This window comes from Miniopterus schreibersii (genome assembly GCF_964146895.1).
Source record: "Miniopterus schreibersii genome assembly, chromosome: 9".
Classification (NCBI taxonomy): Eukaryota; Metazoa; Chordata; class Mammalia; order Chiroptera; family Miniopteridae; genus Miniopterus; species Miniopterus schreibersii.
In genome coordinates, this window is record NC_138118.1 from 5,372,580 (window position 1) to 5,397,855 (window position 25,276).

General features: G+C 46.1%; 1 protein-coding gene across 1 annotated transcript in view; it reads right to left on the reverse strand.

Annotated features, from left to right (window-relative positions):
- The window catches only part of CNTNAP2 (contactin associated protein 2), a 1,311,177-nt gene extending 1,297,817 nt beyond the window's left edge, over positions 1 to 13,360 (reverse strand). Inside the window, exon 1 of the mRNA XM_081147555.1 lies at positions 13,164 to 13,360. Within this exon, the coding sequence (XP_081003681.1) occupies positions 13,164 to 13,263 (100 nt within the window). The 5' untranslated portion in view covers positions 13,264 to 13,360. The remainder of the gene's footprint in view (positions 1 to 13,163) is intronic.
- Positions 13,361 to 25,276: the final 11,916 nt, after the last annotated feature.

A 25,276-nucleotide genomic window follows, 5' to 3' on the forward strand; every position in this document is an offset into this window, starting at 1 on the left:
ATATTTCTATCCAAAATACCTTCTATTTATATCCAAAATATTTAATAGTGTGATACGATGATACATTTTCTTTTCAGTTTCCTCTCTTTAAACCATGCTTCACAATTTCAAAATATGCAAGCAATTTGTTAGGGCATCTTTCCTTCCAGATCCCAAGTTCAAAGCTTCGCTACTCGTGTGGCCCGCGGACCGCTCAGGGCATCAGCACCTCAGATGCCAGGCCTCGGGCCCCCCCCCAGGCTCCCGAATCAGCCGGCCGGGCAGGGCCGGGGCACAGGGGCAGGCGAGCAGGCTCAGTGCCCAGGGAACAGCCATGCACAGCCTCCTGCTGGCTTGTGTTTTAAGTAAACGGATCATCTACTGCAGAGCACACTTTTGCACAGACTCTAATCTGAGCTAGAGACTATGATCTGAGACATCGATATTGGACACTGCATGGGTTTGCTGTAGATACGTCATCAGCTAGCGTTTGCAGACCATGGTTTATTCTATATATCAAACCTGATGAAGGCTACGCCTGATGTGGGGTCAACGTCACAAAGTTAAGCTGCGAAGATACTGAAAGCGTGAAAAATTTAGAGCCCGCTTTACACTGATCTCTATCTGAAGTGATGTATTACTCAAATTCTGAAATAACCTTATTAGAACACTATATTCCTTAAAAACAAACAACTGATACGAAATCCACCGGATTAGGAATATAAAGTACATTTTCTAACAATCCTCAGGCCTGCTAGCATTTTATAAATGTGTACAGTTTTAGTAAAACTCAGCCACTATTCATCCAAAGCACAGAGCAATCCAACTAATTGAAACCTTACTAAAATGAGAAAGTATTTGGAGTATAGCGCATGGTAATACCAAAGGTAAATACTAAAGAGTAGGAGGCCAGCCCGGTGGGTGTGACTCGGTGGTTGAGCATCGACCTAGGATCCAGGAGGTCACAGTTCGATTCCCGGTCAGGGCACAGGCCTGGGTTGTGGGCTCCATCCCCAGCAGGGGGGTGCAAGAGGCAGCTGATCAATGACTCTCATTATTGATGTTTCTCTCTCTCTCCCTCTCTCTTCCTCTCTTTGAAATCAATAAAAACATATAAAAAATTTTTAAAAAAAGAATATGAGGCCATTAGTCACATTTAAAAATTACAACAAAAAATAATAAAAATAAAAATTACTACAAATATTCTTTAACTATTGAGTTATATCAATATGATATTGTTATGTGAAAGTATGTTATAATTATATTCACTATTATTTACTTCCTTTAAATTCAGCTATGAAAAAGCCCTGGTGAGGTAGGTTTAGAGTGTCATCCAGATGCACCAAGGTTGTGGGTTTAATCCCTGGTCAGGGCACACACAAGAATCAACCAATGAATATATAAGTAAGTGGAACAACAAATCAGTGTTTCTCTCTCTCTCTCTCCCCCCTTCCTCCTCCCCTCCCTCCCATTCTCTCTCTCTAAAAAAAAAAAAAAGCTATGAACAACACACTTTGAAATATAGGTCAGTTAAGAAATTGCCTCTTATAAATGTCTGCTGTTTCAGTAACACACATACATGTCAAATGATCAAAATTATTTATCGTATTAGCAAAATTCTTTAAGCTAAGTATCACCGAATTATTGCAAATATAGTACTGACATTTCTAAAGGAGTCTGGAATGATTTCTCATGTAGACAATATTGTCCAGGAACAACATAATGTTCTTACATAATGAAACAAACATCCCTTTTGATACTAAAATTATTTAAGCTCTACATACTGACTAGAATATAATTATAAAAATTGAGATGCATTTCTACAAATTACACACATACATAAGTTCAATTAACACGTCCAGCCCTTCATGAACAGTTAAAAAATAGACCTCGTTGAAAAATATTTTGGAATTACTACTGTTCAACTGTCCTTCATTTCTTTTGGCTTTAAATGTGTTCTGTATTAACATATTAAATAATGCATCACATTTTCAAAGAGAAAGAGGCATTTAACATGCTTATGCCTAATATTCTAGGGTCTGGTGACAAAGGAGAACAAATTATTTGGTATAAACCATTCCCGGATATTTTCTCTTATTGCTGATTTTTATTGCTTGCAGAGCTGGGGAGCAGTGGCTTGTCTCCTCGGCGGTCTAACCAGGGTTCCTTCTACCTTTCTAGCTCCACCTTGGATGGGAAGGGAGGAAACAAGGGAGAGGAAACCTAGATTAAAGTAGAGGGCCAGGGGTACTCAGGCGTCACCTTCCCACAGGCGGAGACAGGATGCCGACCGTCTCTGCTCTCTCCTTGGTCACTCCGTCCCATAGGTGAAAGTTCTGGGTACTAAAAAGACTACCCAAAAATTGAGGGGAAGGAAACAAACATTTTTCCAAGTGGGTTGACTATGTCCTATCGGTAAGTCTCTGTGGCAAGGATTTGGAAATTGTGAAAATAAATATCTAATACAGATACTTTACCAACGTCAGGCTGACTGAGGCTGGCTGCAGGGCAAGGCCTGCGTAAGGTCAGGCAGATGGGCCCAAGGGCTGTGCTGAGCCCCAGGAAACAGAATGCCAAGAATTCCCTGTTGACAGGGCCTTAATATGTCCCCGAATACTATTTCCAGTGGCCCACTTCCTCCATCGTTTTTATGATCCTATCATTTCCCTTTCCTACCTTCATTATCTATGGAGCAAAAGGTAACTGTTAATTTCGCCGGGGCCTTGGCAGAAAGAACACATAGCTTTTATTAGAGGTAGTTGCTTACTTTAAAATTCTAATTATAAATGTTGTCTACTTCCTAGAGATCATAAAACCCTTCAGGACAGAGCCCCTGTCTCTAAAGATTTTATAATCTCCAGAGCTTACCACATTGATCTATTTTTAATATACATTCAAATGTTTTCATTAATAATGAATTCATGTCTATGAACAGTTTCAGCTGAACCTCCAAAAAAATCCCGAGCCACTGATTTTGGGGGACTTCAAAATAATATCCACTGTTTGATTTCCCAGTTTTCTAGTCATTTGGATAGTCAAATTCAAAATGAAAAAAAAAACTGTCGAATTTGTTTTTATATTTTCCATCGCATTTCAGGAGAGCAGCTTCATCCCGCCTGCGCGTGTGGCGGACAAGCCAGGGTAAAAATGCTGATGTGTTTGGACATGTTCCTCGCGCCCACAAGCTCTCCACTTTGCAAATGTTGTGTTTTCAGAAACATTTGTGAGTAAGGTATTTGCATACCTACTCCACTGAAAAATGGGCTCTACTAAATACATTGCTTCACACTATTTATTAATTTCTACCATGCTTTCTTCTTTTTAAATCCTCACTGAGGATATTTTTTCCATTGCTTTTCAGAGAGAGTGGAAGGGGGAGAGAGCAAGAGAGAAGCATCCATGTGAGAGACACATCGACTGGTTGCCTCCATGCTGGGGATCGAGCCTGCAACCGAGCTACATGCCCTTGGCTGGAATCGAACCCGGGACCCGTCATTCCACAGGCTGATTCTCTAACCACTGCGCCAAACCGGCTAGGGCTCTACCATACTTTTTAACATGAGCATGCTTTTTAAATAACTGACTCCTGTGCTGAGCATAGCATCCTATATATTGTTACATATAAATGACCAGTTATAAATTCAATGAACACAGATCATATACACATGACTTCCTTCAATGAAGTCTTTCTTAAGGTATTGGAACTCTAGTTTTGACCACTTATCCGTGGCATTATGTAGAAATTAGATAACACCCGGATCTTATCTTTGCTGATTGTTTCAGAGGTAAGTCTCAGCTTCCCAACTGAACCACAAATGGAAGGAGGCGTCGGAAAAGCCTGGTGGACACAGCACGTTGCACTGGAGAATCTGCAGGGAGCTGGGCGCCGTTAGGTCACATGGGGTGCAAATGCTGGGCTAGGGAGCGATGACAAAGGGACAGGCGAGAGCAGGAGACGTGGCGAACCACGACAAGAACTGTGTTTTAGAAAAGTACTTCTGGCATCGATATTGATGCCAAACCAGAGGGGCATGGCCAGAAGCAAGGAGGCCTCCGGGGAAGCCTCTAGATCAATGCCCGGAGGGGACCCTGACTAGAGCACGGCGCCGGGCAGGCGAGCAGCGGCTAGACGCGAGAAATATTCGAGCATTAGCACTGACAAATATTCCTGAGAAATCCATTTTCCCACGGCCATTAAAGCAAGTTTCCCTCTCAACCAGACTTTCAAGGAAGGCCGATGGCTGAGGCGTTCCGTGAAACCGATGTTCACCTGCAGGAGTATCACTGACACTCCCAACAACGGCCACGGATTATACAAGTGCCACCTCCTAACCACCCTAGTGATGGCAATGACATTATGATTTTGGGTACCCCGCTGAAAAATGTCCTGAGGACCAGTTTAAAGTAGCTTTCAGTTGTATCTGACAAAGAATTTTACTACGTTAGCATTCAGTATTTTACATGGCTTCAAATCAATGTTTTCACCACTGGACTGCCACATGTATGCTAACAGCACCCAAAAGATAGAATTACATCGGAAAATCACTTTATTATGGAGAGAGAGCAAATCGACAGCATCGTATGTATTATTACAGGATACGTTACCATTCCAATAAGCCGTGTTTCTCTGTTTATGTCAAATATATATCTTTCCTGATCACAAACATAATTTTTAAGTCATCGGGATACATAACAATTTGATTAGAAAACAAGTAAACAAAGAAGAAACATTCTAACAGTTTCCTCCCCCTATAACTTTATACAAAAATCAATTAACTCCTAAAACGTCGCCTCGGTGCAGTATCAGAGAAGCGGAAATTCAGGGACATACTACGTGGTGCTCAGCCGGGAGGCCCCGGTGAGGAACACAGTTCTGTAGCGACAGGCGACGCCCAAACCTGGGCAACAGCCACCTAACTTCTCTGCCCGGGTTTCCTCGTCCGCACACGGGGCGTTTCGTAGGGAACCAATGAGTTAATATCTCTAAAGAGTAGTGCCTGACCCGGAGTCAACTCTCAACAGATATCAGCTATTCAGATCAATTAGCAAAACAACAACAACAGAAACATTTAAAAGCATAATGTCTCCTGCTGCATGATTATGGTAATAAAAAACCCCACGAACATTAATTGTTTGCTGTTGAAAATGGAAGTCATTAGAAATCCGAGGGACTCAATTAGGGAACATCCATTAGAGAAAAAGCATGTAAATTATTTTCAATATTCTCTTCGTGTGAGAAAAATCTAATATTAACCAAGTGATTTAAATAACAATGAATGCATTTTTTTAATTTTTTTTTTCACTAACCAGAAATTAGCTCGACATTTTCTGGTGATGGTATTATTACAGGATATAACGCGGGAAAAAAATAAACTTTCATTTGATAGGGCCAATCTGATGAGATTATATGCGGTTGCTTGGTGTATTGTGTCCAGAAGTTTTTGATTCTCTGTCCAATTCAGACGCACTAAGAAAGGAAAAAAAAAAGCCATGATCCATTAGCAACATCGGCCCATCAAACTTATGTGTTTGTGGCCATGAGCACATAGGGAGAAAAAAAAATAAAAAGCCAAATCTCAGACTGGTTGACATTAAAAACATTAATCTACTAGCATATTCATTGAACCCTCCAAAAACTGACATTCATATACGATTTTCCAGACATATTTTGTTTGGTTGAACCCAACATGTTTCAAATACACTATAAAAATCTACAAATTTTGAGTTAAAATGTATACGTAATTAAGTGATTTACTGCAGCATAGGCCACTGTGAATGTGTAGTTAATACATTTTAAACAAATGATACCCCTAAAATATGCTAAAATTTTGCCACATAACATAATTTAGGCTGACGCTTTTCACGTAGTTCTTATGTTCATATATTTTGCCCAATATCTGAAGAAGATATATAGAGTATATAAAGGTAAATATATTCTCCTTAAGAGGTGACTGGCCAGGAAAACAGTTACAGAGTGATATGATTTAGTGACCATATGTTTCATCTTAGTTTGAACTAACTATTTGAGTCTGTCTGACTTAAAATTGCCAATAAGTGCCTTTATTTTAACAGGCTACTCTTGGAGGTAAACATGTTATTTTCTTTGGCAAATCACGGTTATCTCCCTACCTAATAAGTCATTTCATTAATTCAGAGGGTATGCATTTACTTTTTCCATAACCTCCTTGGAAACAGCACTAGAATCAGATACCACGATGACATCGTAACAGCAGAAGGAAATTAGGAATCAGAGTGAAATTTTGCTTCTCGCCTGCTTTTCTCAGCATGGGATGCACCGCGTAGACGCGAGCAACCCCGGCCGAGTCCGGTTAAACCTTGGGTGGCTCGGTCCCGGTGCACCTGCACCACCCGCCACAGGCTCAGGGAACCCGACCGGGCGCAGGTGGCACCTGCATGGCCCTTTGTCCCATTCACATCCCCAGGAGGCTAGGACACCAGCCCAGCGCAAAGGAAGTAAGATGCATTAGGGAAGGGAAGCAGACACCTTCTGGGTGTTCGGGGATATTCCTTCCATGGAAACATTACAGAACTCACCCCTGTGTAAGTCTGGGAGGGTATTTCTAAGGAATGTCAGCCCCGAGGGGAATGTAGAGCGTGGCCCTCCGGAGCCCCTCGGTATTTCTTCACCACTTTTCCAGTTCACCCCAAACAGAGCCGCAGCACGCAGGCTCGGAGGCGGGGAGCCCAGCTTCATTTCCAGATTCCCTACTGTCGGGGGGGGGGGGCTGAAGGATCTGGGGTGCCATCAAAACACGCCTCTACTTCAAGCTGTCCTTCTGAACAGCCTGCCCCCCAGAATGAATGAAATCTGAGTGTAACGAGGTCTTCTGCAGGATTTCCAGTTGAGGAAATCAGCAACGCTGTTTTCAAAGCGGACATGACTCATTGGTTTTAAAAGAATGACTGACTCTGAAGATCTAGCTCTTCTTAATTGGGCCGGAGGGGCAAGAACAGGCGGTGCCTTCCAGCGCCAGGCCTGGCAAATCCCTGCGAAGCTCAAAGGGGTCAGAGGGCACTGAAGGCGTTGGCCTGTAAAGTCTGCAACCAAGGTGTGTTCAAATTGGCAATGCTATTGGCCATGGACAAAGAAATTGTATTCTAAGTGTTGCTCTGAAATAAGTCCTGTCACTCACAGGACCGTGCAGAAATATGGAATGAATGAATGAATGAATACACGCATAGGAGAGTGTACAGCTCATAAGTAGAGTAAGTCCAACTCCCCAACTAAACATCAGAGGGGAAAAACAACTCTTATGTTGCTGCTGGTTTTAAAACATGCCAACCTTTTCCCACGTTCACTTAGTTCAGTGCTCACTAAGCGCATTATTGGCGATTCTAGTCTCCCTGGGCCTGACCGGCTACAGTAACTCGCACTCCCTTCCCTGCCTGAGCTCTAGGTTGGGAAAGAAGTCACAGGGGGAGAGCAGACATGACCCCTTGATTAATAATTATGGATACGGGGCGGGGGGGGATTTGGCTTAAATGCATGGCAGTGATTCGACGCATTCACTTTAATTCTGAAGTTAAACAGGCTTTCAAGCCACAGCAAGAACCAACCAAAAGGCTCCTGACAGCGTCACACAAGTTCTCCCAGAGGCCAGGCTGCTCTTAGGGATCCGCAGCAGAGTCTAGGCCCTCTGCAGGGGGAGGGGCCCAGCACGCCAGCTACTTCTCCCAAAGTCACCCGTCAGGGACGTCACCCTCCCTGACACCCGGAGGAAGGAGCCAACAGAGGCGAAGAGTTGCAAGTGGACTTTTCTCCTCATAAAAGGAGACAGGCTGGGGGGAGACACGGCACCTCCACATCCCAACAGCATCTTCAGTTGGTTCAAAACTGTAACACGCAGGTTCTCTGGGTCCCAGGAGGTGGGAAGAGCCAATGTTTGTTTTTTAGTTTTAGTGTTTCTTTTCTTTTCTTTTTTACTTTATCTATATTGTTGAAAATATTACAGATGTCCCCCTTTTTCCCCCTTGACCCCCTCCACCCTGCGCCCAGTGCCCGCCCCAGGCCTTCACCCCACTATGGTCTGTGTCCATGGGTTCTGCACATATGCGCGTAAATTCTTTGGTTAATCTCTCCCCACCCGCCCCCGCCTTCCCTCTGAGCTCCCTCAGTCTGCTCCATGCTCCTATGTCACTGAATCTATGCTGTTCACCAGTTTATTATGCTCTTTAGATTCCACATATAAGTGAGACAATGCCCGACGTGTTAACTGATCACTGCTGAGAAGTAGCCTCTTTTAAGTTTCTCACTTGAAAAGCTGAAGGCTATATATAAAGATCATTCCGCATCAAAATGGCAAAATTAAACGCATAATTTCTCCCAAAGGCCAAACATTACGTGATTACAGAAATATACCTTCTGTTTCTAATAGCTACTGATTTTAAAGATGTATTTCTTTAGAAACACTGATAACATCCAGTGTCAGTGACTTACACAGATGTAAGTACAGCACTCGCTTTATTTCCGTCACACTGCGCTTCGGATGCTGAAATTATCCTGTACGCTGTCGCGGAGCTTACCGAGCAGCAATAAATGATAAAAGCACTTCTCTAACCGATTCGATACGGGGAATTTTTGAAATTACATGTTTTATTCCTTCAACCTGTTAACATCAGCCACTGCACAGACAATGCGAAGTTGGTTTTCTGGAGGGGCCGGGGGTGGGGGGATGAGCTAAAGAAGGTACATGCATAGCCCAGGGACCCGGACAACAGCCTGGTGAAGGCCACGGGAGGGGGGCCTGGGGGTAGGTGGCAGTGGGCAAAGGGCAGGAAAAGGGGAACACCTGCGATTACGTCAACATTAAAAATTTTTAATTAAAAAAAGAAAGAAAATCACACACTAGAAGAATTAAGAGTGCCTGAGCCTAGAATCTCTCCTTACTCTGTCCAGCATTTACAACAAATAAACAATATTGTCTTTTAAAAGGAGAAGCAATACAAGGGGGGGACTGGAGCAAACTCCTTTTATGTTTCAATCATAAAAGGATGCATCAGAAAAGACGACTTACTAGTTCGCCCCTTCAAGACTTAGTAAGACTTTCTCTGGGAGAATATCCTAATTAAAACAAGTGATTTAAAAATCTCAGAGAAGTTAGAAGAACTTCAAACACCCTGCCAATTAAAATAGAAAAAAATAAATCAGGAATGTGATTTTTGAAATATGATGGGCATCAAACAACTGTGATGACACTGGTCATCTCAAAAGGGTATGCTGTCTTTTTAAAGTGGTATAAAGGTTAATAAAATCCCATTTTGAATGGTGAATTCTTTTTCTACCCAATTTTGTCAAAGATTGATGTTAAAGGAGTAAAACTTGGAGTGTCAAAGGTTCCTGTTTCCTGAATATCTATGCTGATCGTGAAATCAGGGTAATACATTGCTCTCCAATAAGTAAATAACAAATAACACTTTTTTTTTTATTATTAGTTTACATTAAGTAAATAATGAACTACCTCTCATCAAGCAATGAATTTTGCTGGGTCTAATGCACTTTTTTATTTAAATTCTCTTTATTTAATTAATTTATTTTTTAAAAAATATATCTTTATTGATTTCAGAAAGAGGGGGAAAGAAAGAGAGAGCGAGAGAGATAGAAACATCAATGATGAGAGAGTTATTGATCGGCTGCCTCCTGCACGCCCCCTACTGGGGATCGAGCCCATAACCCAGGCATGTGTCCTGACCGGGAATTGAACCTCGATCTCCTGGATCCTAGGTCGACGCTCAACCGCTGAGCCACACCCGGCCAGGCTAAATTCACTTTATTAAGACAATGTTATTTTGTTAATTTATCACAATTTAAATTCAAATGAAATAATCTTATGAAAGCTATGTTGAAGCTCAATGTAAACCAACAGTGTTTGCTTTTATATTTATTATATATTTTATACATAATTCCACTATTTGAAAGATCCCATTTGTAGGATGATATGTGAATTGAGGAGAAAGAAAATAGACCCATATACTATTGTTTTGCTATTGTTGCATTACTTGAAATAACTGCTCCAGAAAAGACCTGGAGGCAAGTTCAACCCCTATAAACTTGTAGGCAAGTTCAACTCCTTGAAAGACATGTTAGAAAATATATAAACAGTTTACATACAATAAATATATACCATAATCTAACATTAAATATTATATATCTATCTGTTACATGACATGCATTTAAAGGATTTTACCAAATATATATACTTATATATATTTATATATGCTTGTATACGTAAAAACACATTTGTTGGAAAGTACTTGATCAATTGAAGACACATTTTGCAAATGTAACAGTCGGTGAGATTACACTTTAATGGTTATACAAAGTAATATAAAGTGGCCTTAATTAGAAAGCACTGTTTAAGACAAAATATAATATACTTTGAGAATTCATTAAATTCATTAAATGCTGGCTCAAGTCCTCATCATTTAGAGCTGCACTGTCAGGGTTTTTCAAACAAAGGTAACTCCCTAAGAGAAAATATCCTACTTAAACTCTACATATGTGGCCTAGGAATGTACATTCACAGGAAGGAAGGTTATGTGAGGAAATGAGACCCTTTCTTCTTAATCCTACAGGTGAGCCTATTTAAAATTATTTTAGACAAATTGTAGAATGCACACTCTAACATTAATAGTAATAGCATTTTATATATGTTTCAATAACAGAAAAATAAATAAGCCAAAAGCATATAAGTATTTGAAATGGCACTGAGATGAAAAAAGAAAAATAATGTTAACTGTATCTTCTAAAAATGTCCACCCCATTAAAAAGTCATTTGGGGACAGAAGGTTTGAGCACTGTCGTCATACTTTGAAATGTGTACCCAATAAAAAATGTTTCTTTCCGATTTTCATGCTACTTTTTGTCTTGTGATGACCCCTCCTGGCTGAGCTGTTCATTATGAGAGATTCGGGTAGTCTCCTTTTTTTTTTTCCTCTGAACATTTTTAGTTTTAAGAACATAACTCTCATCTTTCTTCAGAGCTCTATATAATATAAATAAAACTTCTCGTGGAAGGTAGAACATGTAAATGTAAAGTGCTGAACACATGACGCGCATCCTAATCGTGAAAGTCTATATGATTCTTATTAATTAATTCATTTCCAGGACTTGGGGCAGCTTTGGGATTTTGATCCACTGATTGAAATTAAAAAAAAAGTCATCTTCATTAGGCCATTCGGCATTTTTAAACAATAAAATGTAAGAGCTAAATAAGTACATCTGAATAATGACCCATAACTATTAATGATCTTAAAAGTAATGGTCTCTGCTCTCCCCTCTCTCCAAAGTCTAAGTTGGAAAACCTGAGAGATATTTCTGAAATAACAGCCTTTCCATTCTCAGGCTGTGTTAGCCCCCGGGCTGCACGCGTGCCAGGCTGGACACGCGGCCGGGCCCCAGCGTGATCCCTCAGAGCTCACACCTACAGGAGGACGGGCCACGGGCTCGGGAACAGCCTGCCACCCGCGAACACACGCGGCTCGCTCCCTAACAAGGTTATTTTCCCAGGAAGGCGGCAGTTAATTCTACGTGGACAGACCTCGATAACAGAAACTGAAACTTTATCAAAAAGAATGTCCTGGGGGTATTTATGTAAACACTCGTGCCAAGAATGACACATCTTCACAATTTCTGTTTCGATCTAGTCAACGGGTATAAAATATTCCCAATATGTCACTTTCTAGGTTTTATCTGTTTTGTGGGGGGAAACACACACACACACTCTAAAATGCTTGTCAAGTTCATGACAAACTTAGCCACTTAGTCTCTCCCTGTCCTTTAGTGCAAGAAACACGAAGCACAGACCTTGTCTGGGAAAATGTCTGGAAACCAAGTCTGGCTGGTCATGGGATACTATTCTGTAGTGGATCCTTCAGCGCACCTGCTAGGGACCTTCCAACATCCCCGCTTGTTCACATGTGCGCACCAGAGTAAGCGCACTGACACCAGCGTGCCGGAACGTTTGCATCAATGCACCCCAGGGTCTCGCAAACAGAGGCAGGACTCCTTCCCAGGGGAGGAATTTGGGAAAAACACTCAACTTTCACCACCACCCCCCCCCAAAAAATGGAAAGCATCTATCTTTAAACTTCAAAATCTTCAGGATTGGTGTTTCAGGCCTCATGCACTCTCAGGAAGGAGCCTGAGCCCTGGGAAAGCCATCCTGGGATGGCCATGGGCAGCCTGGGCGCCTTTAACTCCCGGCGAGCCGGGAGCCACCCGCACCCCGCCCTGCGCGCGCGGCGCGCATTCCCGGGGCCACGCAGGAGACGCGCCGCAGCCCGCAGGCTTCCCAACGCCCTGGAAACACCAGCCTTTCTCATGTTTATTTTCTGAATTATTTTTTTAAACTGGCTAAAACACACACAGAGACGAACATATGGAACAGCATCACCCCCCGCCCCCCCCAGAGAACTCCAAATCTGTTCGCTACGACACTAAGGCTGCTTCGCACTGGCTGCCCCAGGTCCCGGGGCTGCATTGCCTCCAGCGCCAAGGACCGCGAGCAATTTCGGGGACCACACCGGGTCCCCCGTCTCCATTTTCATAAGCAAAGTACTCAACGGTCATTCACGCGTCGGGGCGGGCGGCGGGGAGGCTTCCAGGCGAGCCCCTGGGTGCCCAAGCTGCTCGCAATCCGCCGCTCGTTCCTGACCACATACGTGCTCCATGTAACTTGGAACCATAAATAAACATAAGAAACTTATTTCTGCCACAGGCTTCACTTTTCGGCCACCGACCTGCCTAAGCCAAACGCCATGAACTTCCTCCGTACGCACACAGACAGACGCACAGACACACGGACACCACCACCCCCCGGACTGGCAGAGCAACCCCCCGGAGCCGTCGTCCGCAGGCAGCGCCCTGGCCCCGCGGCGGCTGCCGGGCCCCCCCGCGCGCCCGGGCGCAACTTTCCAGAAACCTCGCGGGCGGCGGGACCGGCTGCCCGGCTGCCCGGCTCCCCGGGGCGCGCGGCTCCCGGGTCCCCCTGCTGCAGTGGCTGCAAGTGCGCGGCCGCGGGGACGGCGCACGCGAACCAGGGGCGAGCACCGCGAAGGCACCGCGGAGCGGGGACCGACCGACGGACGGACTGACCGACAGACGGACCCCGGGCGGCACATCCCCGCGGCGGGAGGCGGGAGGCGGGAGGCGGGAGGGTACTTACGGGACGCGGAGGGCGCCGTCCAGCCTCTGCAGAGGACGCTGCTGGCGAGCCAGAGCCAGAGCCCCAGCGCTGCCCCGCAGCCTCGCCGCGCCGCCGGCATCCTGCGCCTCCCGGCTCGCGGTGCTCCGGAGGCTCGCTGCCGAGGGGCGCCTCCGCCTCTTCGGGGGCTTCTGCCGGGGAGGCGGGCTGTCCTCAGACCCCGGCGCGCGCCCGGCCCCTCCCGCCGCCGCCTCTCGGCCCCTCCGCCCCGCCAGGCTCCAGTCCTGCGGGGCTGCGAGCGGCGGGGGAGTCGCGGCGCCCCCCTGCCGCGCGCGCGGGGCTGGCCTCTGCGTGGCGCGCAGGAGAAATGCCAGGGGGAAGAAATTCACCCCGAGGAAGGGAGGCAGGGAGGGAGGGAACGGGAGCCGAGGAGGGGACACCGACCCCGCCCTCTGCCTCCGTGGCGGGGGGGGCGGGAAAGGACCCCAGGACCGGGAGGCAAAGCCGGGGAGCGCAGGATGCGGGAGGAGAGGGGCGCGCGCCGGCCGGGAGACGCCGCCGCGGGGGGCGCTGCGGGGCAGCACGCGCGCCCCTGGCCGCCGGGCAGCGGGAGCCCGAGGGGCGGCTGAGCGCACTCGGAGGGACGCGGCCGGGGCGCGGCGGGCGGCGCACGCACGGCCTCAGCGCGGGGCGGCGCGGGGCGGCATCTCCCGGCGGGGCGGCCGGGCGGCGGGCGGAGCGCAGGAGACGCCGCCGCCAGCAGCGCCTGCGAACCTGCGGCGGGCGAGGCGGGGAGCCCGGCCTCCGCCTCCCCGCCCCAGTCTCCGCCCCGGCTCCGCCCCCTGCTCCCTAGCGCCCCCCACCCCACCCCCACCCCGGGCCGGCTGCGCCCTGCTGCCCAGCCCTCCCCACCGTGGCCCGCACGCAGGAGCCGGCACCCACGGGCCCGGGGGCCCTGCGACGCGGCGGGGGGCCCAGGTAGGAGGCGCGCGCCCCTCCCCGGGCGGGAGGCGGTGCTCAGGTTGGGGGTTTGCTGGGCAGCCTGGGCACCCGGGCCGCGCGCCACGCGCCCGCCGGGCCCCGGGGAAGCAGAGCCCCCGGGCTCGGGCGCCTTCCCTCGGCCTCCCCTCCTCCCCTTCCCTGAGAGATGGTACAGGCTCCCCCTGAGAGCGCCGGGCCCCTGGGACCCACAGACACGCAGGTCTGCGGAGTGGCCCGAACACCCAGCGAGGGGAGCTGAGCCTCCGACCCCGGGGCGGCGGGGACTGCAGGCGCCCCGCATGCAGATGTTTCCGATACGCAATTAATTCAACCTCGTGCACACGCACCCGGGCGCCGGGAAAAACTAGATTCAGGTGAACACGCAGGAACACAAACTGAAATGCGCAGGCGGGCACACGGGTAACTGCCTCGGGGCCTCTGGTGCGCGGCAGGTCCCAAGGATGAGGACCATCTGGAGAGACCCAGATTTCCTGCTCACGGTTAGGTATTTTCCGTAATAAACCTCACGCTCCTCTCCCCGGCTCACCCCCTGCCCACGCTCCAGCCTCCATCCGGGCTGCTGCGTAAAGTACTCGGATCTCTCTCTGCAGAACCAGCCCTTCCCCTGGCTTTCCTGACACAGTTAAGAATTTACTGGCCGCCCAACTACCTAGTGATGTTTAGAGAGGGTGAAGTAGGAGTGACCGAGTCTTTCACGGTTGTGCGATGAACAAGCATTTGCCTTTCAAGATAAGTGAGATTTTTTTTTTGGAGACTTGGCTACCCCCGGAATGGACCATGAGCGCAACGCCAGGGTGGGGGGTCAGGAAGGTCCTCTGTCAGCAGTGCCCTGGCTCGCCGGCTGCGTGATTAGCAGGTGGTGACCAGGGGCCTGAGGCAGCTTTCTTCACCAGAGCTTGGCTTCTCCCTGGGTTAAAGGGATGTGTGCTGGGAAGAACTGCACGTTGGGGACCATCTGGAAGATGATGAAGCAGGCAGATGACTAACAGGAATCACTGCAGCCTCCTGCTCTGCAGCTGGCCTCTTGTAAAGTAACACAGTAAACACGTCCTTGGGGGTTTAAAAATGCCCCCTCCCCCCTTTTAAAAAAATTAGAGTTCCCACAGGTTGTCAAAAGTCAATAAATGGTTTCTCTTTTTTTTTTTTCTTTTTATAAATTTAGAAGGGGAGAGAGAGAGAGAAACATCCATGATGAGAGAGTCATTGATCGGCTGCCTCCTGCACACCCCCTGCTGGGGACGGAGCCCGCAACCTGGGCATGGTGGGCCCTGACCTGGAATCCAACCCAGACCTCCTGGATCCTAGGTCGATGCTCAACCGCTGAGCCACGCGGGCTGGGCAGTGAATGAACGGTTTCAAAAGTACTCTCGTAGAGGACTGTCGTCAACCTGTAAGACCTCAAAGAAACCAGCCACGGGAAAAAGAAAATACGGTGAGGCAGCACAGCTTTTCAGAGGTCAGTGCTTCCACCATGTCTGTTTCCGAGCATTGCAGTGAATTCCACTAACGGGGCACTGAAGTTTTGCCTGTGTTTTTTAAAATAGAATTATAAAAGGAAACAATGACTTTCCGGATCACAATGGATGCCATTCCATTGGCATCTTGAGATCTGAGATGATTTTGTTTCTTAGGGTACGAAGCTAAGGGGACTGGCAGTGGTTATTTAATTGTTTTGTAACAGAAAATGACATACCTAAGGGTGTCTGTGTTCCCCCCCCCCCCAAAAAAAGCATTCTGACCACTTTGTAACCATTTCTCTTAATGAGTAAAAACAAACAAAACCAACCCTGGCTTTAGTGACACATTTATAGCCAGCCTCCAGCAACACTGTGCTACCTAGGAGGGCCCAGCTCATGCTGTGTGCCCCGAGGACTGGCCTTCATCTGTTTTCAGTGCTTTTTTGCCAGGTTTGAAAGTTAGTGATGTCACATTCCTCATATTGTTATTACCTTTGCTTCAAATTTGTGTTCATTGCATACAGACATTATTAGGATTCCCAGCATACTTAAAGAAATAGGAAGGATTTGTATAGGTGCAGGATCCGCTCTTTCTTAGATCTAATGCTGCATTCTCCCTATCCAAGTCCCCATTTTCATCATTACATATTGAAGTTAAGAAGCTTCTTTTTTTACTTCTATTATAGCTCTAATAGTGAGAAGCTAGGAACTACCAGGCTTGTTTGTCCTGGTCAACAAGGTCTAATAAAACTGCTAAGCCAGTCAATGGACTCACAATAGTTCCACCAGATGCCCCCTTAGATGTGCTAGACGAGGACTGTCTTGCTCCAGAGAGCAAATTCATAATGTGTACATTGCGTTGTATTTGCAAACAAGGGAAGAAAACACATGATGATCCGAAATATGTTCCTCTAGTTGGATGTCGGGTCAGTCAAAGCTTGAGAATCGTAAAAGCAGGCGAACCAAGGGCGCACAAAGAGAAAACAAGAGTACGGTGGAGAAAGAGGGGGGCAAGTTGAACGTTAACATGACCCCATAATTGGGAATGAGTGATTGCTTCCCATCAATATGTTCATCAGTCACTTATAGCATCCACACTTGTTGAGCGTTGACTATTATCGAGCTGGACATTGCGCTAGATACTGGGGTTCATACCCCTGAGCAAGACAGACAACATTTTGACCCCCGAGTTGGGGGTTAAAGAGATCAAGATAACTCTGCACCACCTTGACACCAATACCTACTCAAGGAAATGTCCACTGGGAAATGATTCTAGGACCTTAATACAGGGTGGGCAAAAGTAGGTTTACGGTTGTTCATATGGACAATAAAACCATAATTAATAAATAATGCAAGAATAAAACCTGTGTTTTGCACACTCACAACTATAAACATAGTTTTGCCCGACTCTGTATAATCTCTACCAATGGATATCATCAAAAGAGAAAATATATTATCACCATCATTGTCATTTCGAAGGTTAGTAAATAATCCGGCATGTGGCAAATTATCTCAAAAGTCCTCCCCAAATTTTGGAACTTTGACAAAAAAGAGGAAAAGTGTTTTGGATTTAATAGCACTTGGAAGTGGCTGACTGCTGAGAGAAGCGTCAAGTAAAGTCAGGAAGTAGAGAAACACGGCGTGTCCCGGGGTGAGGTCCTCGGAGTGGACTTTCCTCCTGGAAAGCAAGCTGTTCTCCCGGGCCCCCAAGTCGGTCAGTTCCCCCAGAAAAATGTGTCCGACTAGAACAGAAACACGGGCCAGGCCGACCGCGCACTCCAGGAAGACGAGGCTTGCCTTTCCCACCCCTGCCTGCAGGCACCCCTACCACTGTTTGGCTCGTGCCAGTATCTCCATGGTGCTCCGGCAGAGCCCAAGGAAGCTGTGTTTACCAGAGCATTTGGGGTGACAGTCCCCTCCAGCCCCAAGTGTGCCAGGGAGAGCACAGGAAGAGCAAGGGCAGTGTCTCTGTTCAGGCCTGGCCCACCGTGGGAGCGCGCATGAGTTAAACGTTGGGGGTGCCTCCAGGCGGAGAGGGCATTTTCCAACCCACACACAGGTAAGGTGGAAAAAAAAAATACCCAAGTTCAGTCCTGAGTCCTAAAGAGTTTCTTTGTGCTCTGATTTCCACCTTTTGTGTTTCCCTTGATTTGTAAGAATGAGAGTGGAATGAATGAAATAAGACTAAGCTACCTCGCCCGGCTGAGTAGTCAGGCACCTGGGGCCTGGAGCTCCACCGCCTCCCCTGCGCTGTGTCATATTTGGTTAAGGGTTCGATGAAGCGGCCCTTTATTATGGATTTCACCTGGTTGCTAGTAGAGACATATGGAAATGAAGTGAACCTGTCTGCAGCCTCCGGAGTGACTTCTAGACCCCTGGTTATGTGTGGCATCCCTCATCGCGTGGCTCTCACCTGTGGAAACAGAGCAACGTCAAGTTGCTTCCTGCAGAAAGTTGTACCATTCTCCCAACTTCAACAGTCCGTGGTTCCCTTTTTAGATTTCTAATGCGGGGCTTTTTAAAGTCTCCTAGCGCTGGCTGCCAGGCTGTCTTCACGCTGTGAAAATTCATCAGGTGTAATATATAACTATATATCTTTTTCACTTTTCAAAGATGTATTACCTTCCGTAAAAAAGTTCACCTCTTTGCTCAAGTCTCACGGTCTAGAGCCGTGGTTCCCAATAATGGAAATACTACCTCTAGAGAGGATTTTAGAAAATTGAAGTGCTCTGTGGTGCACAATATTATAAAGGGTTGCCGCACTTGCTGAGCGAGGGACGCCAGGCACTGAGTATTCTCGACGGCACAGTGGAACATGGTTTTCTAATTACTGAGTCCAGAGCCCAAATTAGTTTTACCATAAATGGAAAGAATTTTCTGTGCACTTTTAAAATACATTGGATTTTCCAGAAATGCAACTACAGTGTCAATGGAGAAAAAGTTTCATTTCTTGCATCCCTTTAGAACTTTACTTAACGTTATCTGCCTTTTCAGAATATTGTGTCATTCAAGCAGCACCACTCTTGGGCCAAGTAGGATGCGAGGAAGTCCAATCCCTGCCTCCCCTGCATGTGCATTTACACAGTCATGGCGAGCAGGGGGCCTGGGGTATTAATATAGAGAAATGCATATATGCCATTATCAGTTATTTTTCATATAGTTCCCATTTATTAGACTTAAGGCATTGCATTGATTTTTTTTTTTTTTTTTTTTGGAAATTGTAGGCTATATTATCTGTGGTCCTTTGTTTCAGCCAATGAAATGGAATATCTTTACCAGGACATCGAGTTTGCATTTCCCTGTACATCTTCTTTTGGGGGCCGGGCCCCTCCAAAACATGAGAACCCAAAGGCAGATTCTCTTGCTATTTTAATCTCTACATTATTTCCCGGTTTAAAGGGATTGGAAATGAAGACGCGGTTTATTAAGGGGCTGCAGAAGTGATTCTGTTTACTCAGAGGTGCAGCCACTTCGGGTGCTTTTGAAGAGTAGGAGGAAAGTCATCATGTCAAGGATGTGACTCTCAGTGGCAATCACGTCGTCACAGTCAACCCCAGACCTGAAATTCAGCACAGTCAGAGGTGTCTGGCTGGCTGCTCGAAAGCTGATTTGCTACCCAGCTAAATCCCATGACGTTGATAAAGTGTAGGATTCATTATTTAGCAGATTCGAAAACTTTACAAGTATTAGCACGTTTCATCTTTACAACAACTTCCCTACTGTCCCCAAGACACAGAAAAAGAAACCGAGGGACTAACAGGTTAACTTCCTCATGGCCAGTGGTATCCAGTAAGTAGCAGAGCCTGGATTGAAAATAAATCCAGGCACCCTGGCCCTAGAGGCCACGGACTTGACTTAGCTACACTGCCTTCTACGGTCGCCACAGAGCACGTTAGAAATAATTTTGCACTAAAAAGACTAATGAGCCAACAGAATTACGCTATATTGCCTTTTTTATTTTTTTTTTTAAATAAGGGGATCGTTAAGTTTCCACTTAAGTTAAATAAAAATTCAAATAAAGATTAATTTAATTGTTTACAATAAATGGAAAATTATATAAAAGTTACAATCGAGAGAGAGAGGGGGAAGAGAGCGAGAGAAGCGGCACATTTAGGGTGAAAAACCAGTGAAAATGTGGTTAGAGCAAAGGTCGCTGAAAGAGAAATCTGAGCATTTCTTGTCCACCTGGTCCTGGCAAGTTTCCAGTGTTTGACACTATTTGCTTTTCCCATCCAAAGATTTGTTAAAAATGGCATCCTTTCTGGAGCCAGCTCACATCCACAGCCTCCCCCGTTTGCAGGATTCTTTGCCCTAGGAAAGCTGAAACTACTGTGATTTTCTGCTTTTCTGGACCGACACACTTTCTTTATTGCACACGGACATATATTCTCTCACTCTGCCTCATGGTTCTAGTTGGACTTGAAAGAAAATAAATAATATTTACAATTCCTTAAGAAAAATTCCACCCTCTTATAGGTCAGTTCATCCTAATTCCAGTCTAATTAAAATCTGCATTTTCAATCTTTCGAATCAATTTAGTTTTGTTGAAAGTATTAATATAAACATGTAGTTTCACATGTATTTTTTTTTTTATTGCAAAATATACGCACATACGTCCAGCACGGGCACAGGCTTTACAGCCTTTATATTTTAATTTAACATAGCGTAAATATGCCCATTTCCATAAATATCCTTTAGAGCATACTCTTTAAAATCATTTTATGAGTTTCAAATGAAAAGTGATGGATCACATCTAAAATTGAGTTCTCCAGCAACTTACTGCTGATTATTTATATCATTTCTAATGCCTCACATTTATAACTAATATTGCAGTGACCACTTGTGCATTGATTGCAGAACCAAGCTCAGCTCGCGTCCTTAGCAATGGCTTGGAGATCGTGCTGGCTGTTCTGTCTCTCCTGAGTGCCTCCTAAATTTCATCTGCTGTCCTTCTCGGTAAGCCTGGTGCTCGGGGAGAGTCACCTCCATAAGTGTCAAGGGGGACTGTGGCTGTCCATTGGTTTTGTCCAATGGGTGGCACTGTCGGTGGCAGATTAGCTGGTGGGACAAGAGAGAAGTTGGGGCACTGATTCCGCATGGCCCGCATCTCCGCGTCACAGGCCTCGGGTCCGACAGTGATTAAGTTCTGCGATTTAACCTCCTCCCCTTCCCTTTGCCCTTGGGCCTCACTGGTACCTGGCTTATCCCCTTTGTGTTAGAGGTGGGAATGGCTCCCCCGTGTCGCGAGTCCCTAAATGCTTCACCCTGCTCTGGCTCTCTTTCCCCTGGCCACACCTCCGTAATGAGCACATTCATTAATCTTTTTAAATTTATATCCATGGGGTGAGTCATCTATTTTCTGCCTGAGCACGATAAAATTCTCAATGGGATATAATAACAGTTCTTTAAGCATTTGATATATATCGTCACTTTATTTTTTTTCACAATCTAAATGCACCACTAGTGTTGTGTAAGAAATCAACATCTCTATAATTTTCTAACCCTGGATGTTATCTTTTATAGTTGAATTTATTGGGGTAACAGTGGCTAATAAGATGATATAGGTGTCGAGTGTACAATTCTATGGTATGTCATCTGCATATGTCATTGTGTGTTCAGCACCCAAAGTAAAATCTCTTCTGTTCACCCCCCTTTGCTCTCTCTTGCCCCCCACCCCGCTTTCCCTCCGGCAATCACCATACTCTCGTGTATCTGTGAGTTTTTGTTTATCTCATTTGTTCATTTGTTGTTTTCAGTTTCACGCCCCACATACGAGTGGAATCGTACGGTTCTTGACTTTTTTCGCCGGACTTATTTCACTTAGCATGATAGTCTCAAGATCCCAGATGTTATTTTTAAATATTGTCAAAATGACAAGCAAAATAGAACATCAAACACAACATCTGTTGACTACTAAGGAGAATACATGTTAAGAGAGACACAGGGAGAAAGGTTTACAGATCAAATTACTACTCAATAAAGTGTCCAGAAAACACCAGGTATGGCCCACGGCTCGAATTTCAGCGCAAGTACAAACGAGCTACATGGATCGAGGCAAGACTCCTTTTTAAAACACCCTTAAGCCTTTCTTTAAAAAAAAAAATCATGCTGGCCAGGCGTGGCTCAGCGGTTGAGCATCAACCTAAGATCCAGGCGATTGGGGTTCGATTCCCGGTCAGGGCACATGCCCGGGTTGCGGGCTCGATCAATGACTCTCTCATCATTGATGTTTCTATCTCTCTGTCTCCCTCTCCTTTCCTCTCTCTGAAATCAATAAAGATATATTTAAAATAAATAAATAAATAATTCACATGTGAGCTAGAGATAGTAAGAGTGTTGGCAGCAACGCCATTGCACTGGACCTCTCTGGCCCCTTCCAACCCTAAGCCTGTGCTCTTGCAGCCCCAGCAGGAGCAACAGGGTGGACAGAAGCCCTGCACCGCTTGCCACGGCCTGGCCCACAGAGCAAACCCCACCTCCTGCGCTGAGTTCCCGAGGCATTCCTGTGGCTCTTTCCTTTTTCATTTCTCCAAAGACGGATAATGTACGCGATTTCTTCAGTAATCGACTTCATCAGAGAGGTAGTCAGTCCCATGACGCCGAATGAAGTAGACGGAACAGCTACTCTGTGAAAAGTCAAATCCCATGAAGCCAAAGCGGGCCTGCTAATAAGAGAGGTGGAATCCAACATCCCCACCGACTCACATTTGCTTATTTATTGCTTTTCCTGAGCTCCTGTGTTAGCAAATTTCATCTTCTTGTCTCTACGTTATCCAGGCACAGCCGGAAACGCTATGACATTTAACACCGCACTTCATGGGATGCTGTAGATCACGTCGCTTCCCTTAGCAGAGGGGACGGCCCCGGAGTTCAGGGAGGCTGGGCCCTTGGAGCTCACAGAGGAAATGGGATATTTCTCGGAAGGGAAGGAACACGCACCGCAGAGCTAGCTCGTTTGTGCTGGAGGTAATGGCGCGAGAGGTAATGCTGGGGCCTCTGAGAGGCTCCATGAAGGGGAAGAGGTGGGTGCATGGAAAGCTCACACCGTTTTCTGCAAGTGGGCAAGATTTGCAGCAGAAGGACCAAGGCTGGGAAGAACGCATCGTGTGCAATGAATGCACTTTGCAGGTGGAGCTGGTGCTGCAGGCTCACCTGCAACAGGTCTTGTGCTCTGGGCTGCGGGGTCATGGATTCGCCCTGCCCACCCTGCCCTCGGTCCCCGAGCAGGGCCTGCGTGTGTGGAACACCCGTGCGGGGTGAGGCGGGCAGCGGAAAGCTGCTGAACACGACGGAACGAACAGGCTTGTGCACAAATTAAACTTGCAAGTGGGATGCAACCAGCGCTCTGCTGAAACGCTGAGCAAACCAGAGCCGGGAAGAAAGGCAGAGTCTCCCATGAGATGACTGGGGAGGGATTAATGTCTACTTGAGCGGATAGGGAATTCGCTAATGTTTTCCCTGTGCATTATTTGCAAGAAAAATAATGCACAGAAATATAACATTTTCAAATGGATGTGTAGATGTTTAAAAACACATCCGGGCTTCTATGTATACAGTAAACTTGAGTTTTAAGTGTTTTTGTCTAACACTTGACGGAATCTGTCATTAGAGCCAACTGTCATTGAAACAACCACCACAGAAGCCCTCCTCCACCCCCACCGCCAGCAAAAAAATAATAATAATAAAGTCTCTTCCATAGAAACCTCAGGCAAGGAGAAGAGGGGGCCACAGGGAAGGCACTGGGCAGGGTGGCAGGCAGCCAGCTTGGCCAGAGTTGGCCGGAGATCCATGACCCTTTGGTTCCCGAGGGAGGGTGTAAAGTTCTGTCAGCTCACCCATTCAGATAATTAGCAAGAGCTATTATGTCCCTGCTCCATCTGCTTGCATTTTTGCTAATAATTGGAACACTGAATAATGTTCCCGAGTCCTTCAGCTCCGCCACTCCAACTGAGCGCATCTCAGGGGACAGGCCAGGGACTAAGACCCTCAGGCTCCCCAGTCTTCCTGCGTGAGAGGCTCCCACCGCCATGCAGAGGACCAGCAGGGCTCGGTGGTGATGGAGTTTAATGACCCCACGGTGACGGAGGCCGGTCCAGCCTGCAGTCCACAGCTTGCACCCTTAACCGCAGACAGCTGTCTTGCAAATGCAGGCCTTAGGAACCACGATGCTCACAAAGGGAAAGTGAAAAACCATTGACTCAGGCAGGGATCAAGTTTAAGACATCGGCTTGTCATAGTGAGCTGGAAGTATGCATACCGTATTTTTAAAAACCCTGCAGCAGCCCTCTTAAGGAGAGGAGATTATGGATTGCCCCAGACAGGGTCCTGCTGTCCTCCGGGCCTCCGCATGGTGACTTGTGCAGTGGCACGCTCACTTAAGTCCAGTTGGCTGGATGACTCAGAGGGCTTCGGTGAAGAACAGGATAGAAGAGAAAGCATGCTATTGCATTTTGAAATGAGTGTTAAATGATCTTTTCAACTCGAAAGCCCTTCTCACATTTTTTTTTTTTTTTAATTTTTGAATTAAGCTTGTGAGCTGAATCTCAGTAAGAGGAAACGGTTACCACCCACCTAAGTACTTATTCACGGGGTGTGTTTTATTGAGCATCTACTATGTGCTGTGTTTGTGCTGAGCATGGACTAGAGCTAAGTCCCTCTCTGTAAGGCAATGACTGCATTTTTGCAGGGTCAAGTGCTCTAAGGTATTACCACTATAGATACATTAAAAAAAAAAAGTTAGTAGTAAGTTACATTTGCTGCTAGTTTCTATGACCTTTATGTTTTATTATTAATAGATTATGAGAGGAAGTGGTTATTAAAAAAACTAGTCATTCTACTGATGATACATGTTTTCACTAAAAATTCCACTGAAGATGCATGATTTTTTTTTTCTTCTTCAAAGGGCTAATAAGTGGTATTATTGGAACTAGAACTTAGGTTTACAGATATATTGTCCATAGAATTAGTGGATTTTCATTATCTGATATAATTAATTAGATAATCAAAGTTAGTTGTTATAAATTTTACAAAATGTAATCTATTTGCTGATTGAGTTAACTGGATTTTTTTTCCCCCTGAACATCCCTTTTGTATAAAGCTGCCACATAACTGAGATACTCTCTACGTCATTTTAAAATAGATTAGATCAGTCTGTTGGTTTGAGTGCTAAACTGACATAACTGCTTGATGCTACATTTCTGCCCAATCGGCAACAAAGTTGGGTTCGATTTTCAAATGTGATGTTTTCACAAAGACCGTTTCCAACACTCCATCTTATAGACGATTATGATGAGGCTTAAAAAGTTTAAGAAACTAGCCCGGCCGGGCGTGGCTCAGCAGTTGAGCATCGACCTAGGATCCAGTTGATCAGGGTTCGATTCCCGGTCAGGGCACATGCCCGAGTTGTGGGCTCGATCAATGACTCTCATCATTGATATTTCTCTCTCTCTCTCCCCCTCTCCTTTCCTCTCTGTGAAATCAATAATCAATAAAAATATATTTAAAAAAAAAAAAAAGTTTAAGAAACTGGCCAGTAGTACAACTTGGCTAGGCCTGGGCCTGGGGCCCCGAGACCTGTGTTGGGGTTTCATCCACGAATTATCCGGGTACTTGTCTGACACCAGCTCCCTGGAGAAAAGGGCCTGGAAGTGTGGCACAGGCTGGTTTGCATGGCAC